General features: G+C 62.4%; 1 protein-coding gene and 1 non-coding gene across 3 annotated transcripts; one reads left to right on the top strand and one right to left on the bottom strand.

Annotated features, from left to right (window-relative positions):
• The first annotated feature begins 416 nt into the window (after positions 1-416).
• Positions 417-14,786, top strand: SUSD3 (sushi domain containing 3). 2 transcript variants are annotated; one of them, XM_038527388.1, is made up of 5 exons: positions 417-521; positions 9,442-9,630; positions 10,933-11,077; positions 11,370-11,528; positions 14,176-14,786. In XM_038527388.1, exons 1-5 carry the CDS (start codon positions 434-436, stop codon positions 14,369-14,371), a joined length of 777 nt encoding a protein of 258 aa, XP_038383316.1. In that variant the 5' UTR covers positions 417-433; the 3' UTR covers positions 14,372-14,786. The 2 variants fall into 2 exon arrangements, with proteins under 2 accessions (XP_038383316.1, XP_038383318.1); XM_038527390.1 differs by lacking the exon at positions 417-521 and adding an exon at positions 1,352-1,435.
• MIR8893 (microRNA mir-8893) lies at positions 10,643-10,759 on the bottom strand. Its single transcript, NR_128859.1, is given in 1 exon segment — positions 10,643-10,759. It is a non-coding gene; the product is annotated as a microRNA mir-8893 (primary transcript).
• Positions 14,787-14,997: the final 211 nt, after the last annotated feature.

Here is a 14,997-nt window from a genome sequence, read left to right as displayed (position 1 = left end):
TGCACGGGCGAGCCGGGGAGGGCAGGTCCCCCGGATGCGTAGGCGGGGGCCCGCCAGAGCCCAGAGGTCTGCGTGCGCCCCCAGCTCCCGGGGGTCCTCGGTGAAGACGCACAACATGGCCCCCAGCTGGGGGGGGCCCAGGTGACACAGATGCGCCCCTGTGCCGCTCACGGGGGACACCTGCCCCGGGAACCAGGGTGTCGGGGTGCGGGAGCCAGAGGCACAGCCCGTGTGGGGCGCTGGACCGAGACTTCCCGCGCCGCCAGCTGGGCCCCCGGCCTTGGGGCTCCCGAGGGGCCGGCCCCGCCTCCAGACCCACGGGGCGGGGCCGCAGGAGGGCGTGTCCAGGGCTGCCCCGCCCCCGCCCCCGGGCTCCTGCCCCGCCCCTCGGGCTCCTGCCCCACAGTCCCCGCCGAGGCCGCCCAGCGCCGGGATGCCCGGGGCGGCCGCGACCCCTCGCCGCAGGGCGAGGCCCGGGGACCGCTCGGGGGACGCCGAGCCCGCCCCAGGGAACCGCACAGGTGAGCGCCGGGGCTGCGGGCCGCCAGCAGGGCTCTGCACCCATTTCACGGACGGGGAGGCTCAGAGGCGGGCGGCCCTGCGCGGGCGGGGAGCGGGGGCGCTCGGCTGGAGGTGGCCCGGGAGGGCACGGCGTGGGGGCAGGGGCGCACGACCAAGTCCGGGACCGCCCGACACCCCCTGAGGACGAGGCTCCCCGACCCTTCCACCGCCCCAGCGAGGCCGAAGCCGGGCTGCAGGCGGCTCGAAACCAGGCGGCGGCGTGCAGCCGCCCAGGTGCGCGCCCTCACCCGGCTCTGCCGGCCGCCCCGCTCGGTGCAGGGAGGTCGGTGCGGCGGCCGCGGGAAGCCGGCCTCCCACCCCCACTTCCCAGGTGGGGAAACTGAGCCTGTAGCGGAGTGACCGCCCAGGTCCCGGGGTCGCGGGGCGGGGTGAAGTCCGAGGTCCCCGCAGGGAGGGAGGGCTGGCGTTAGCAGACGTGGTGATTGATTTCAAGAGTGTTCTGAGGGCTGGCGGTGGTGTTCTGGGGGCGGGGGGGGGGGGGGGGAGCGGGGAGGGTGAAGGAAACCCCTCCCGCACCCGGGTTTGAAGGCCGGCCTTGCTGCCTGAGTGCCGGCGAGGTCCAACCCTGGAGCGGTAGAACCGGGTGCTCCAGGGCCTCACCTTTGGGGGCGCCGCCCCTCCTCCTGAGCCACAGGGTCTCTGCATACCTGTGCCCCAGGACAGGTGCAAGACTGGCTCCCCGCACCGTGGGGGCTGGGCCTGCAGGAGCAGCTGGTCCTGGTCACACCCGGCTCAGGCTCACTGAGGCTGCCACCCCAGGGGTTACTGGTGGCAGCTCCTTCTCCCGTGAGTAACTGAGGCAAGGAGTAAGTTGTCAGCACAGCAGAGGACTCAGCCCCGGGAAGCAGGCCAGGTGAGGTGGGCTTGTTTCCTTTGACCCCCTCCTACCCCACCCCAGCCCAGCCCTCCCTTACCCACCCCTCCCGAATTTGGTGCTTGGCCTTTGTTCTTGAAGACCCTGTGGCTTGGTTGCAGCACTGCCTGGGGAGCTGGGTGTTGACCAAGAGGACCGACTGGACTTGCACCATAGGGCCGGGGATGGGAAGGGGAAAGGCCCTCAAGTACCTGTATGCAAGACTTTGCTGAGACCTCGGGGTGGGGAGGGGCCGCAGAGGCCAGTCCCGTGGGTTACACCCCTGCTTCTGATCCGCCACAGCTCAGCCTTTTCCCAGCCCGCAAGCTCTGCCCCAGCGCTTGGGGTTGGAAGCCCCCTGACCTGGGATGTGTCTGTCTCTGGCCCCAGTATCGCCACATGCTGGGCGCTGGGCTATGTATACCTGCCCCCAGGTTTGGGGACAGGCGCTGGAGCCCGGGGGGCGTGTGCGGTGACCCTGCCATGGCGTTCAGCCCCAGGGTCACACAGTCATCCAGCCTCCACCCTTCCCCTGGCACCATCTCTTGAGCCGTGAAGTGGGTGCCTGCTCGTCCCTGTGGGGCTGTGAAGTGTGGGGTCCTGTGCAGGCACCTGGCACTCCTTCACACATGGGGGAGGGGCAGGGAGGAGGGGGAATGTCCTGCAGCCGTAAAATGGACACGTTGCTCTGCTCTTCTGAGAGTGGGTGTGACAGTCCAGCTGTGAGGACACGGCATCCTGTGACCCACGGTGCTCCCTTATTGCCTGTGTGTGGCTGGTGGAGGGGCAGGGGCGGGGGGCTGGCTCAGAGCAGGGGTTTGAATGTTTGTTGAGTGGCTGCTGGGTGTCCGGCCAGCCAGGGAGGCCCCCTTCCACCGCCTACAGGGCCCCGTTGGCTCTGGCCCCCGTCCCAGGGCAGCTGCAGCAACTCCCTGATGGGGCAGATTGTGTGGGAACGTGGCCCTGCAGGAGGGACACAGGGTTCCAGCAGCCGGAGGTGACCCCCCCACGCGGTTCTGGATGGCCTGACGGAGGGGCCTGGGGAGAGGGCTGCCACAGGGGGTGGAGGGCTGCCGGCAAGGGCAGGCCCGGGCATCACTCCTACAGCCCTTCGTGGAGGGAGACCAGGCTCAGGCGAGCCGTGGGAATCCACGTGGCTGTGTTCCCCCGAGGCCAGCGGGGCCTACTGCCAGGTGCGGACAGAGCCTCAGTGTTCTCCCCTGGGAGGGGGCGTGCTCTCCTGGGCTGTGCTCTGGATGGCACCGTGTGGTCCACGGAGCGGGGGGCGGGGAGCCGACCTGCCAGCTGCCAGGGCAGCGTCCCAGTGACCCAGGTCCAGGCCTGCCCTCCACAGGGACGGGAGACACTGCCAGGGGGCTGGTGTCTTGCCTAGAGACACACAGCCAGGCTGTGGGCCTCCCACACGTGGCTGCTCCCCCGTGCTGGGTCTTGGAGTCTCACCCTCCATGGAACACCTGCACATGTACAGGTTACCCTTTTAAATTCTCTCTTTGGTTTCCCTTGCCATTAGGGGAAACAAGCCCTGAGCAAGAAGCGGGTCCCCTGTGGCTCAGGTGGGCTGCCTCCCCCATCTCCCGAATTCCTTTGCCAGAAGGGGAAGATAACTTATTTACCTGGGTCCTGGGGCTGAGGTCAGGGATTGAGGTCAGCGTGGGCTTCAGGGAGGAGGGTGGGAGGGGCCAGCCTGTGGTCCAAGGTTCCAGATAAAAGATTAACAAGTGAGGCCTGATCTTCACACCACGAACCATGCGGGCTGGGCTGGGCAAGCACCTGGTGGGTCCCTGCATGGATGGGGGGTCAGGGTATGGGCTTTGGAGAGTGCCTCTGCCCATCACCGTCCAGGGAGCCCACAGGGTTGGGTTGGGGTTGGTGTCGTCTTTGTGTCAAATCCACTTGCTGCGTTTTTCCTGTTGTTTTTCCTCCTCTAAGGTATATTTGGGCAAGAAAGAGACAAGGACAGGTGTCATGAAGGGCCTGAGGAAGATGCAGCCAAGGCTGAGGGGTGCGTTGGGCCAGCCCGAGGAAGGGCTCGGGGTGACCCCTCAGGAATCTGCCCCAGCAGCCCTTTGGCACCGTACTGCCTCCCTGCCCGGTCCTGGCTGTGCCTCAAATCCTGTGGAAAGGTCTTGGGTGGACATGTATCTGGAAAACGGGCTCAGCCCAGAGAGGTGTTCGCCGGCCTGCAGGCCCAGGCAAGGGGTGCAGGAGACCCTATCAGCCCCGGAGTGGGAGGTGCGGGTGGAGGGGTTGGGGGCCCTGGACTGGAGGCTGGGAAGTGCTGCCAGAAGGGGCTGCTGCTGAGCTGCAAGCACGGCTCTCAGGTCTCCATGGGGTGGTCCTCCCTTCTTGTGACCCTGGGGGCCAGTCACACCTCACAGATGGGGACGTGGAGTCTGCGCAAAGGGGGTACCAGTGTCTGGGGACCCAGTGGGCAGGGCCTGGGGGGCTATCCCCGAAGAGCAAGTATGACCTTCCGTGTCAGTTCATGGGCCCTGGGAGGAGGGGCCTGAGCCCCCAGCCTCTTCAGGGGTTTGTTCCTCAGGCCTGTGTCTTCAGGTGCCTCTACAGGGCTGCATTGCCCCCAGCTGAGTCTCTTGGGAACCCTGCAGCCCCCGCCCCATGTGTCCACTGGGTGAGCTCCACATCTCTTCCTTGTCCTGTGAAGGGGGTGCATGCACTGTGGAGGAGGGCCTGGGGGCAGCGCAGCCCCGTCTCCGCCCCCTACTTGCACAACTGTAGGGCTCTGAGCACTTGGGGAGGAGCACGCCCTCCCCCCCCAGGGTGGTGAAACCCAGGAGGGGTGCCCTGGCCACCAGAAGTGGTGGCCGTACAGAATGTGACTGTTGACAGCGGGGCCTCTCCCCACCCAAGGCACAGGCTGGAGTGCTGTCTGACGTGGCAGGGGTGTGCCCCCCAACTCCCCCGAGGCTACAATCTGGGGTAGACCCTCACCCAGCCCCCGCCACACCCACAGGCAGGCCTCAGGCCCAGAGCCATGGGGTGATGGTCCCCCAGCTGGGGGGGCTGCAGAGCCGGTGGGCAGAGCACCAGGAGTTGGGCTGGGCTCGGGGGGGGGGGCAGAGTACACCCCCCACTCCATGCAGCCGAGGCGCCTACAGGGGGCTCGCTCCCTGACTCTTTAGTTCCTTGGGATAAACCCGCAGAGCAGAGGGACTGAGCGCTGGCCTCCCAGCTTGGCCCCATTCCCTGTCCTCTGAGCACCTGCTCCATCCCTGGGGCACTGGAGCCTCCTAGGAGGTTCTAGAAGGTTCTATTTGTGCAGACCCAGCCCAGGGCTGGTGTGGGGCTGAGGAGAGTGTGGTGAGCACACCTCATCCTGGATTCAGCCTCTCCATGGGCGATCTCCCCTCCCCTCATGTCCTCCCTCTCCTTCCCCACCCCCTGTCCCAGGCAGGGCTGAGAGAAGCTGCTTAGCCTCAGCAGAATGCAGAAGTAGCAGCTCTAAATCAGGACCAGGAAGTGTTGGCTGCCCAGTGACCCTGGGAAAGGGCCGCGTGGCCAGCCTGTGGCCGCCATGGCCATCTACCTGGCTCCAGTCTCCTGCCTACCTCCTGGCTGACAGGACAGCACGAGTCTGGGCCGACGGGTCCTGGTGGGGGCGCTGATCCCAGCTCTGGTCTGTCCAGGGCACCCTTCCATCCATCATGTACATTAAACTCCTTGGGCGCCTGCAGAAGCAGAGCCTGCTTAGTTACCGCCCAGAGCCTGGGGTCAGTGTCCACGTCCACGGGGAAGGCCAGGCCTGCTGCCCAAGCAGAGGCGTCCAGGTCGGGGCACGCGCCAACACCCTGCGCCCATTCCCCTCATGCCTCCCCCTCTCCCCGCCGCGGGTAGTCTTTTTAACGTGACCAAGGGAACAAGCCAGAGACTACACCTCATGTTTAAAATTTGCATTTCTTTGATTGACAGAGTGTTGTCCTGAAATGTGTTAGGAGCTTTATTGAGATGTGATTCATAGACCGTACGATTCACCGCCTTTAAGAGTACAGTTAACGCATGCGGATCGTGCAGCTGCCACCACAGCCGCTTCGCACATTTTCATCACCCCCAGAAGAAGCCGTGCACTTAGCAGCCCCTTTGCCCCCGTGGGTGAGGACTTGCCTCTTTGGGCATTTCAGACAAATGCAGTCAGACACCGTGAGGTTGTGTATGGGCTCCGGACCTTGAGCATTGGTCCTCACCAGGCTCAGCCACACCGCTGGCCATTCCACTGCTTCTGTCCCCTGAGATCTGTGCATGGCTCCGAACACGGCCACGTCCCCATCCCTCCATCAGCAGGCAGCATGGTGGCTCCTACTTTTCAGCAGCTGTGAATAACGCGGCTGTGGATGCGGGTCCCATAGCTGCGTTCCCGTGGGCAGCATGGGGCTGTGGGTCCCCACCCCCACCCCAGCCCGGGACACCTGTCACCTTCTGACTGTCTCACGTCCGGCGCTGCTGGATGGGAAGCTGCACCAACCTGACGATCTGAGTAGCGTTTTCCTGAAGGCAACAGATATTGCGCATCTTTTTTTTTTTTTTTTTATTGCGCATCTTTTCATGCGCTTATTGGCAGCCATTGGTTTATCTCTAGAGAAACATCCCTCCGGATCCTTGGCCCATTCTTAAATTCTATAATTCAGTCTATAATTCATGCATTTTAAACCCGAGTCCCTGACCGGCAGTGTGACTGGCAGGTGTTCTCTCACACCTGTAGCTCGCCTCTTCACTTTCTTGATCATGTCCTTTGAAACACAAGTGTTTTTAGTTTTAACCAAGTCCCGTTTACCTATGTTTTCCTTTCCTTGTGCGTCTTCTGGGGTCACATCTGAGACACCGTTGTCTAATCCGAGGGTGAAAGAGGCCTCCACTCTGCTTTCTTCCAGGACTTTGGTGGATTTTGCTCCAGGCCTGTGGCTTCTTCACATGCGCTGTGGTGCTGGGGGCGCCACGGCTGTGCCTCAATTCAGGACTTTGACCTCTGCTGCCAGTGTCTTAGTGTTCTCAGGGTTTAACTTTTGCCCGGCCTTTCATTCCATTTCTCCTCTGTAAGTGTCCCCTGGATGCCCCCGGCCGGGGTTTGTGATCACTTCGCCTCCGGAGTACTGGCGGCTGCCCTGCTGAAACAGGACGGATTTCTGTGTGTCTATCCTGCCTCTGGCGGCCTGGCTGGACTTCTTATTAGTTTCCGCAGGTTTTTTCTGAATTCCTGGGTATTTTCTAGATCCGAGCTCAGGTCATTGGATGGAGAAGTCTTCTTCCTTGATGACTTCAACACCTTTTCATTTTCTTTCTTTCTTTTTTTTTTTAATAAAGATTTTATTTATTCACTCATGGGAGACAGAGAGAGAGAAGCAGAGACACAGGCAGAGGGAGAAGCAGGCTCTTCACAGGGAGCCCGATGTGGGACTCGATCCTGGAACCCCGGGATCACGCCCTGAGCCAAAGACAGATGCCCAACCGCTAAGCCACCCAGGCATCCCACCTTTTCATTTTCTTAACTGGTTGCCCTGCCCCTGGATTCTGAGATATTTGTGTTTTTTTTTTTTCTGATTTACTTGTAACTTTTCTGTTGTGATTCTGACACCATCTTGTTAATATGTGAGTGCCGTCTACAGGGGAGATGCCTCTGCTCGTCTACTACCTTACTTTCCTCTGGGCCATCCCTGGGGTGCTTGTGAGCATGGCCTGAGGCTAGGACTGAGGGTCCTTCTTGACCAGAACCTTCTATCGGAGCTGCCGTGCTGTTGGTGGTGGTGACACTGGTGATGGATGCCTGCTCACAGGGAAGCCTAGCACTGTCCACCCTCACTGGTACCTGCGGTGTGGCATTGGCCCTGCTGTGCCTTCGTGTCTCCACCTGTGAGAAAGTGGCAGACACCTGCTCAGGGGGTGGTCCCCCAGCAAAGCACCGGAAGGTGCCCAGCATCACCCGAGGTGACCCAGGGTCAGCCCCCAGTTAAGTGCACAGAGCCTGAGGGCGCCCGGCTCACGCTCTCCCCACATTTCAGCCTGTGAGGCCCTATCCGGGCTCTCGTGGGGCAGAGCCAGGGATGGGGTAGGTGTAGGCAGTCACTGTGCATGGTGGGTGTCAGGTCCACGGCTCCCGCTGCTTCCTGGTGCGGGCCTGGCTGTGCCCCTCAGGGCCAACTTCAGGGCCCTGGCCCCTCCACAAGCTCACTCTGACGGCTACACGGGCATGGCAAGGCTAGGGATGTGGGAAGCCCGGGCTGGCCATGCGCGGATGTGGGAAGCCCAGTGCCACGTGCGTGCATATGGCCTGGGGGTAGATTTTAGAAGCAGAGCCCATGGGGTTTGCTGGTGAATTGGCCGTGGGTTGAGAAAGTTGGGGGAGCTCCAGTTTTGGGGCTGGAGCAGGTGGCGGAGGGAGGCCTAGTATGGATGTCCATACGCCCACGAGGAAGGCCAGAACTGCAAGCGGGGCGTGGGGGCACGTGGCCGGGTCCCGTCGGCCATGGGGGCAGCAGAACCGCATGCCTAGCGGCTCCCGGGCCTTATCCTGAACAGAGAAGCTGCCCTCGGGGGCACATGGCCGTGTGTGTGTCTGTGTGCACACGCATGTGTTGAGAAGCAGGCCAGGGCCGCCCTGCCTGGGGCCATATCCCTGCTCCATGATTTCGGGATGTGGGTCGGCCTCCCTGCACCTCAGGGTGCTGACCTGTGGGGGCGAGAACGGCGGCCCCCAGGCAGGCACTGTGCAGGTTAATGCGTGTACGACATGCATTCTGCATCCGGCGCGCAGCAAGTTCCATGCGAGTGCCAGCCGTGTCATTATGCATTGCCACTTTGCTCAGGCTGTCTCTTTGCACCCTCATGTCAAGATGGCACAGCTGAGCTTGGTTGTCGGGATGTGCCTGATGCCCCTACCTCCACAGCTGGGCATGCTCGCCAGTTCCAGCCTGTGCCCTTCCATGCACTCGGGAGCACATCCTGCTGTACGAATCCCAACTTCAGATGCCCAATCATTTCCTTTGCCTAAATTTCCGGGTGATCTGGGAGAGGTTGGGATACGCGTGCCTCCAGCAGATTTGCCGGGCGGCGTTCACAGCCTCGTGACCTTCACTCGGGGTCCTTTCCTCTTACTTTTGGTGCGTGAGGCCTAAGGACCAGCTCCCCCAACGCTGTCAGGACAGGTGTCCTTTCCTGCCTCTCGGCTCGTTGCATTTCATCTGCGAAGCGCTGGATCCCCATCGGCTCCTTCCCATAGGATGATGTGTTGGGTCTCGAGAGGTGATGGGACTGAACCTTCGTCCCGTGTTCTCCAAGCACCTTTTCCTAATTGCATCTCCGTTACTGAGAACAAGGGAAGTTCTCCAGTTCACGCTTCACGTGTCCCTTCTTTTACCCTCGATTTTTTCTTTGGAGCTATACTTGGATGCTCGTTATGTACAGCGGGCCCTCGAGCCTCAAAGGCACTGGGTGTGGACCTCTGCAGCTGGCATTCAGGTGTCACCTAGACTCCCCTGAGGCTTTACCACATGGACGGTCAGTGGGCAGGCGGACCCAGAGGAAAGCAAGTGTCATTGAGAACGTCGCGAGTAAGAGAAAACACGCCGGCAGTCGTCCTGTGAAAGGTCCAGGGTATGCGCACCTGAGCCGTTCAAACCCATTTTGCTCAGGGTCACCTGAATCTCCTGTTGTTCTCCGAAACTGCGGAGTTTGCTCACAGGACCGTCCGCTTCATGTTCACCCCGGGCTTACCTGACCATCCCCTCTGTGTTCACCCCCGGGCCCACGCCCACGGGGGCATCCACTCTGTGTTCACCCCCAGGCTCAACTGGCCATCCACTCCATGTTCACCCTGGGCCTGGCTGGATGACTGTCACGCCTGATGGGCTAGCAACTTGTCCAGAGTCCTGTGGCTGCTGGGGCAGCGGTGCCTATTCTAGGCAGGGCCCTGCCAACCATCCGGCCTCCGGGGTGGGGTCCTCATGCCACGCCACCTCTGCCCTCTTCTTCCACAGGAACATGCACGCACATGCAGCCACCCCCGCGGGGCACCCTCCAGGTCGTCCGTGGCAACGGCACCTCTGTGGGGACTGTGATCGTGTTCCACTGCCCCTCAGGCCACCAGATGGTCGGGTCTGGCCTCCTCACCTGTGCCTGGAAGGGAAGCATCGCCGAGTGGTCTTCAGTGACCCCCGTGTGCAAATGTGAGGTCCGGTCCCCCGAACCACCCCTGGCTCAGCACCTGTGGGGTTGGGGGGGACTGATCCATGGAGAGGGTACAGTGGGTGTGGTGACCGTTGGGCCTCATGCAGGGTCCCCACCCTGGTGCTGGCAGTTGGACAGCCTCCTGCCGTGTGTGCATGTGCCCCCCAGGCCCAGCACCTGCAGCTTGGTTACCTGGGTCCTCTGGACTAGCACTGTGTCACCCTCGAAGCAGGCAGCTGCATTTGTTCATTTGGTCATTCTCTCATGCATGCACGTGGCAGCCCCAGATAGGGCCCAGCATGTGCCACCCATCCTAGACCTGGGGCTGCTGAGGGCCAGGATGCTCCCCATCGGGGGGAAGAGATGGCTTTCTGGCTTCCAGTTGTGTGTCACATGGGGCATTAGAGGATAACATGCAGTACAGATCCTCCACAGGCAGTCAGTGTTGTGTTGACACGTGTGCCCAGAAGAGGCTCCATAGCCAACACAGCCGCGATCATGCTGGGCTGACAGGCTGTGGTACTTCTCAGAGCCTTTAACGTGATCGTGGGCCGGGGGAACCTCAGAAGAAGGGTACCGGTTAGGACCAGGCTCTAGGAGACAGGATATTGGGGTTCACTGAGATGGCATGTTCTCGTGCCCATGGCCCTCAGCAAGGGCATCTCGTAGGGTACCCCCATGATGGCTCTGGGGCACGGCCCTGGATGACGGCACCTGGTTGGGCCAGGCCTGGCAAGGACAGCCCTCAGAGGTGTCCACGCCCTCCTCTGGCCAGAACATGGACGTGCAGCTGCAGGGAGCCCAGGGAGGCCCCCGGCCTGGGTGGCCGTGTTCAGGCAGGACCAGGCTGGGTGCGAGTGGTGTCCCCCATGGGCACGGTGTGCAGTGTTGCGAGCGTACCTAGGCCTAGTCTTCCCAGAACGCCCTTAGGACCCAGGAAGTGGCAAAGGTCCTTTGACCCCAAACACAGGTGTTTTTCTTGTTGAATGACCTGAGAAAGCGCCCGGGGCCCTGAAGCGTTGGCGGGGGCTGTGTGCCAGCACCAGAGCCCAGGCTGCAGTGTGGGGACCAGAGCACCGCACTCCCCTCTCCATTAGAGCCGTTCCCAGTGTGCCGCTGCAAGCTCCTACATACCCTCCAGAACCCTGCCTGGCACCCTGATCTTACAGGCAGGGATCCCTGATAGCACCCCCACACAGCAGTTAGCACAGAATGTTGCCCTCCCCACCCTCCCTGAGGGAACGGGCTCGCCCAGGGCCCAGACAAACCCCACGCAGGAGATGGCCTGGTGTCCCTTGCAGCCGTGCCGCCCTACGAGACCTTCGGCTTCAAGGTGGCCGTGATCGCCTCCATTGTCAGCTGCGCCATCATCCTGCTCATGTCCATGGCCTTCCTCACCTGCTGCCTCCTGCGATGCATGAAGAGGAATGAGTCACCGCCTGACAGGTACGCTGGTCCCACTGTCCGAGCTGGGGCCTCCTCCGGGCGTATGGGGTCGGGGGCTGCCCTGGCCCCTCAGGAGCCCAGGACTCGGCCTGCGCCCTGCCATGCCGGGTGAGCCGGACTGCCCAGCGGTGCTGCGCTTTCACCGTCTTCACCATAAACGTAGCTTTTCCTGCGTGTTTTCACTGCAGAACATTCACAGTGTCCGAGCTGCCCTGCTAACCCGACCCATCCTACAGCTTCCCGCCTCGCAGACATGTTGGCATCCTGAGCGTCCTTCCCCGTCTCTCCCCAGGGCAACCCAGCTGTGGCTCCAGCTGAGGGCCGGGGACCTGGAGACAGTGCCCGCTGCCTACCTCGACCTCAGGGGTCTGAACAGCGGCGGCGGCAGCGGCAGTGGCGGGGAGCCCAGGGGCTGGCCTGGCCAGGCGCACGACAACTACAGTTTTACCACGTGGGCATGGGCGCGGCATGGGGGGTGTCGGGCAGGGGCAGGGGGCCCAGATCGGTCAGAACACCACCACCCCAGGCTCACCTGGGCCTCAACTCCCACTCTCTGGGCTGGTGGCGGGCGGTCCTTGGGTCCAGGGTCCAGACCCTGCAGCTGAGCGCCGGGCCACTGCCACCGCATGCGTTTATCTGGGGAAGTCAGACCCGAGGGGAAGCGAGCTCCCTTCTCCAGGACACAGCACGCTCCCTGTCGCTGCCTCCTGTCCTCGCATGATTCCCGCACGCACAAGCTTCCCAAACTGTTACAAGGACGTCCTCGTATGTTCCTCTGACTCAAGGAGTCTGGTCCGGGCGGCGCGTGGCTTGGTGTCACCAGCTTTGAGCATGTGCCCTCTGACCCTGATGACGAATGGCAGCAGCCGCTGGGTCTCCAAGTGCTGTAATCTGGCAGCAGGGCCTGTTGGTCTGGGCCTGTGGACCCACAGAGACTGTCCCCATGAGGTGCCTGTGGGGACGTGGGTGTAGGTCACAGACTGGGGTGGGGGTAGGGTCTCCGTGAGGCAGGTCCAGGTCAGGTGACGAAAAAGGGATCCTGTGAGGGAGGGAACACTCTGCTGCCCCACCACCCAGGCCTCAGGGTCTGGGGGTCACCCCGCCATGCCCTGTGGGTCACAGAACCTGATGTCAGGTTGTGCTGCGTGCAGGTCAGTCACTGCCCCCCATGAGGAGCAAGGGTGGGCTCTGCGGATTTTACTCCTTTTCTGTTTGTGTTGTTTGCACGTCACTCGGAACTCCTTCCTAAAACTTTGTTTTGGAGAAATGTCATGAATACCCAGAAGCAGAGGGACCAGTGTGATGGGTCCAGGCTCACGGTCTCTGTCTGCCGACCCCAGTCCTTCCCTGGTGGGAACCGCACCCACTTCCACTCCCACGAGGTGCTCTGGGCCACCCTGTGCCCCTCCTGCCATGGCCTGGAGCCCCCTGCCCTTTGAGGAGGTGGGGAGAGGGCAGCACTCAGAATTGGGCCAGCTGCCCCCTCCCTCCACCTGTCCCCAACCCGATGGCCATGCCACGTGGTGGCCGCTCGCCCCTGTGTCCTCCCTGGAGCAGCCAGGGTCTCGGTCAGGCCGGGGCCAGATCAGTGAGTGTGACCATCACCGCTCATCCTGCTCTTGTCCCTGAGGCTCAGGGGGTAGCGTCCGCGTGGACATGGGGTGGCTGTCTGGTGCCCCAGGCTGGGCCAGCAGAAAGGAACCCATGTCCCATCTCCCTCCCTGGACCCCACAGGCACCAGCATCTGTGGTGGTGCAGTGGCAGAGATGCTGCCCTGTGCCCTTTCCACCACCGCCTCCTGCCTCCCGCCACCCTGGTGGTGTGCCCCAAGCGCTGGACCGTTGGGCCAAGTGGTCTGGATGTTTTCGTTCCCCATTCTGTCCCTGGGAGCACAAGTCCGGCCATCCCCCGGCCGCTGCCCAATCACCTTGGGTTGTGAGTTGTTGTCTGCTTGCTAACGCAGCAGGTGTCAGTGTCCCACGCATGGGTGCCTCCCCCATGCACACTGAGGACACGCGTCTCCCACGCCTTCGGTGCTGCCCACATCGCTGGCTTTAGTGGGTTTGTGTGCTGAGCCACGGCAGTGACGGGTCAGTTCTGGGTGCAGCGTGCCTACGGAGCACGACCCTACGGGCCCGCTCAGATACCTTCCTCCGGCTCCAGCCGTGGGCAGGGTCTTGCCAATGTAGCCCCACCTCAGACAGCAGATCCTAGACAGGTGCAGAGGTTTGGGGTCACCCCACCCAGCAGCGTCTACCCCGTTACTGACCTGTGACAGACTGTCTCGTGTCTAGCTGGGACGTGCCCTCCTCAGCAGGGCCCAGTCACCCAGCAGCCGCACCACAGCAGCCAGCCCGTCTCTGGGAGGCGAGGTGCGCCCTTGCCCTTGACTCTGCCTCCCGGGTGCTTCCTGGCTCCCGCTCCCGCCCCCTGTGCCAGACACTGTTCTAACTGGAGGTGGGGGCACTTTTCATCCCCCTTTGAGAGGCATGTCCAGCATCACACGCAACTACTGAGCATGAGGCCGGTTTGAGTGAAGCCTATCTGGCTCCGAGGTCCATAGACTCGCCTGCTAAGCAGCCTTTTCTCTCCGCTAAGTAATTGATTCATTCATTTACCGAACTAACAGATAGCTTCTCAATTCCTACTATTTCCTAAAGCTCTTCTGAGAATTAGATGTGGGTGGGAGCAGAGATCTAGGGGGAGCTTTCTGGAGGGGCCACCTGAGGTGCACAGAGGGGGAGAGCCTGTGTTGTGGGTTGAGGGTGAAGTGCATAAGGGAACGGAAGATGCAGATGACCTCAGGACAGCGTGACAGGAGCAGGGTCCCCCTGGATGTGCCTGCAACCCCTTGGTCCCTTCTCTGCCTGGGGCCCTCTGGCCATGAGAAAGTCTGGCCCCTGGGGTTTATGCACACCCTGAATGAGCCCCTTCCACACTGCTTCTTGGGCCCCCTGCCTGGACAGGGGAGGGGTCGGAGGCCAGGCAGGGGTGCCAGGTCCGAGCTGCCCTGAGCCCACTGAAGGTCAGCATGGAATGCACCGCAGTTACATGGGGTCCCTGCTCCGCCCCCAAGTCTTGCCATCTTCTTCCTGCAGAGACCTGGGTGAGGGTACCCAAGAGCTGGCTGGTACGGCCCATGGCGTGGACAAGGACCCCTGGACCTCTGGTTGTCCTGCCGGCTGCCCCTGGGCCCAGGCGATGGTACACACAGCAGACCTGGGGCGCACACCGCCGGCCTCCTGGGCCCCCGCAGGAACGTCCCGACAGCACATGGCCTACGTCCCGGGGTGACTGGGGCAGAGTCCAGAGCCTGCCTGCCATGCGGGGGGACCCGCCAACCCCACTGCCCAGCCACCCACCTCGACCTGCGTGTCCAGCTTGAGATTGGTCAGCCTCCAGGTTTTGGGAGCCCTCAGGGAGCCGAGCTAGGGGCTCCGGCAGGGTGTCCTGTGCAGGGGAGCCCAGCTGGGCAGCTTCCATAGAGGTACCCCCAGGTGAGCCCTAAGACCTGACTCCTTTGAAGACAGTGGGGGTGTTTTGCGCCAGGAGCAGGGAGTGCTGGCACAGCTCTGTGGGCTACCTTGTCTCGGCGCCTGGCCTGTGAACAGGGACCCAGCTGGGTGCCGCCTCTGCTCTCGGCCAAGTAGTCACGAGGGGACGGGGGTGTGTAATAAACAGTTCTGATCCTGGAAAAGGGAAGGTAAGACTCACTGTCTGAACTTTCAATCTCTGTAACAAAACATCGAGCAGGTTGACTCGAGGTGCAGAAGAGCTGCTGTCGTTCCCGCTCCAGGCACCGGGCTTGTGGCACCTCCACTGGGCAGTGGGTCAGCTGGTGGCTGGCTGGGCCATGAGGAGGCCAGCGGCTCAGGCATCCGGCCGCTGCAGCTGTGGGAACAGACCTCGCCGGCAGTGGC

This window comes from Canis lupus, chromosome 1 (assembly GCF_011100685.1).
Source record: "Canis lupus familiaris isolate Mischka breed German Shepherd chromosome 1, alternate assembly UU_Cfam_GSD_1.0, whole genome shotgun sequence".
NCBI lineage: Eukaryota > Metazoa > Chordata > Mammalia > Carnivora > Canidae > Canis > Canis lupus.
Note: the sequence above shows the minus strand (reverse complement) of the source record. Positions and strands in the feature narration are given on the sequence as shown.

Coding starts and splice junctions, on each gene's coding strand:
- SUSD3 (XM_038527388.1), top strand. CDS start 434: ATGCCCGGGGCGGCCGCGACCCCTCGCCGCAGGGCGAGGCCCGGGGAC. Junction 522..9,441: donor CGCCCCAGGGAACCGCACAG/GTGAGCGCCGGG, acceptor CTTCTTCCACAG/GAACATGCACGCACATGCAG. Junction 9,631..10,932: donor AGTGACCCCCGTGTGCAAAT/GTGAGGTCCGGT, acceptor TGTCCCTTGCAG/CCGTGCCGCCCTACGAGACC.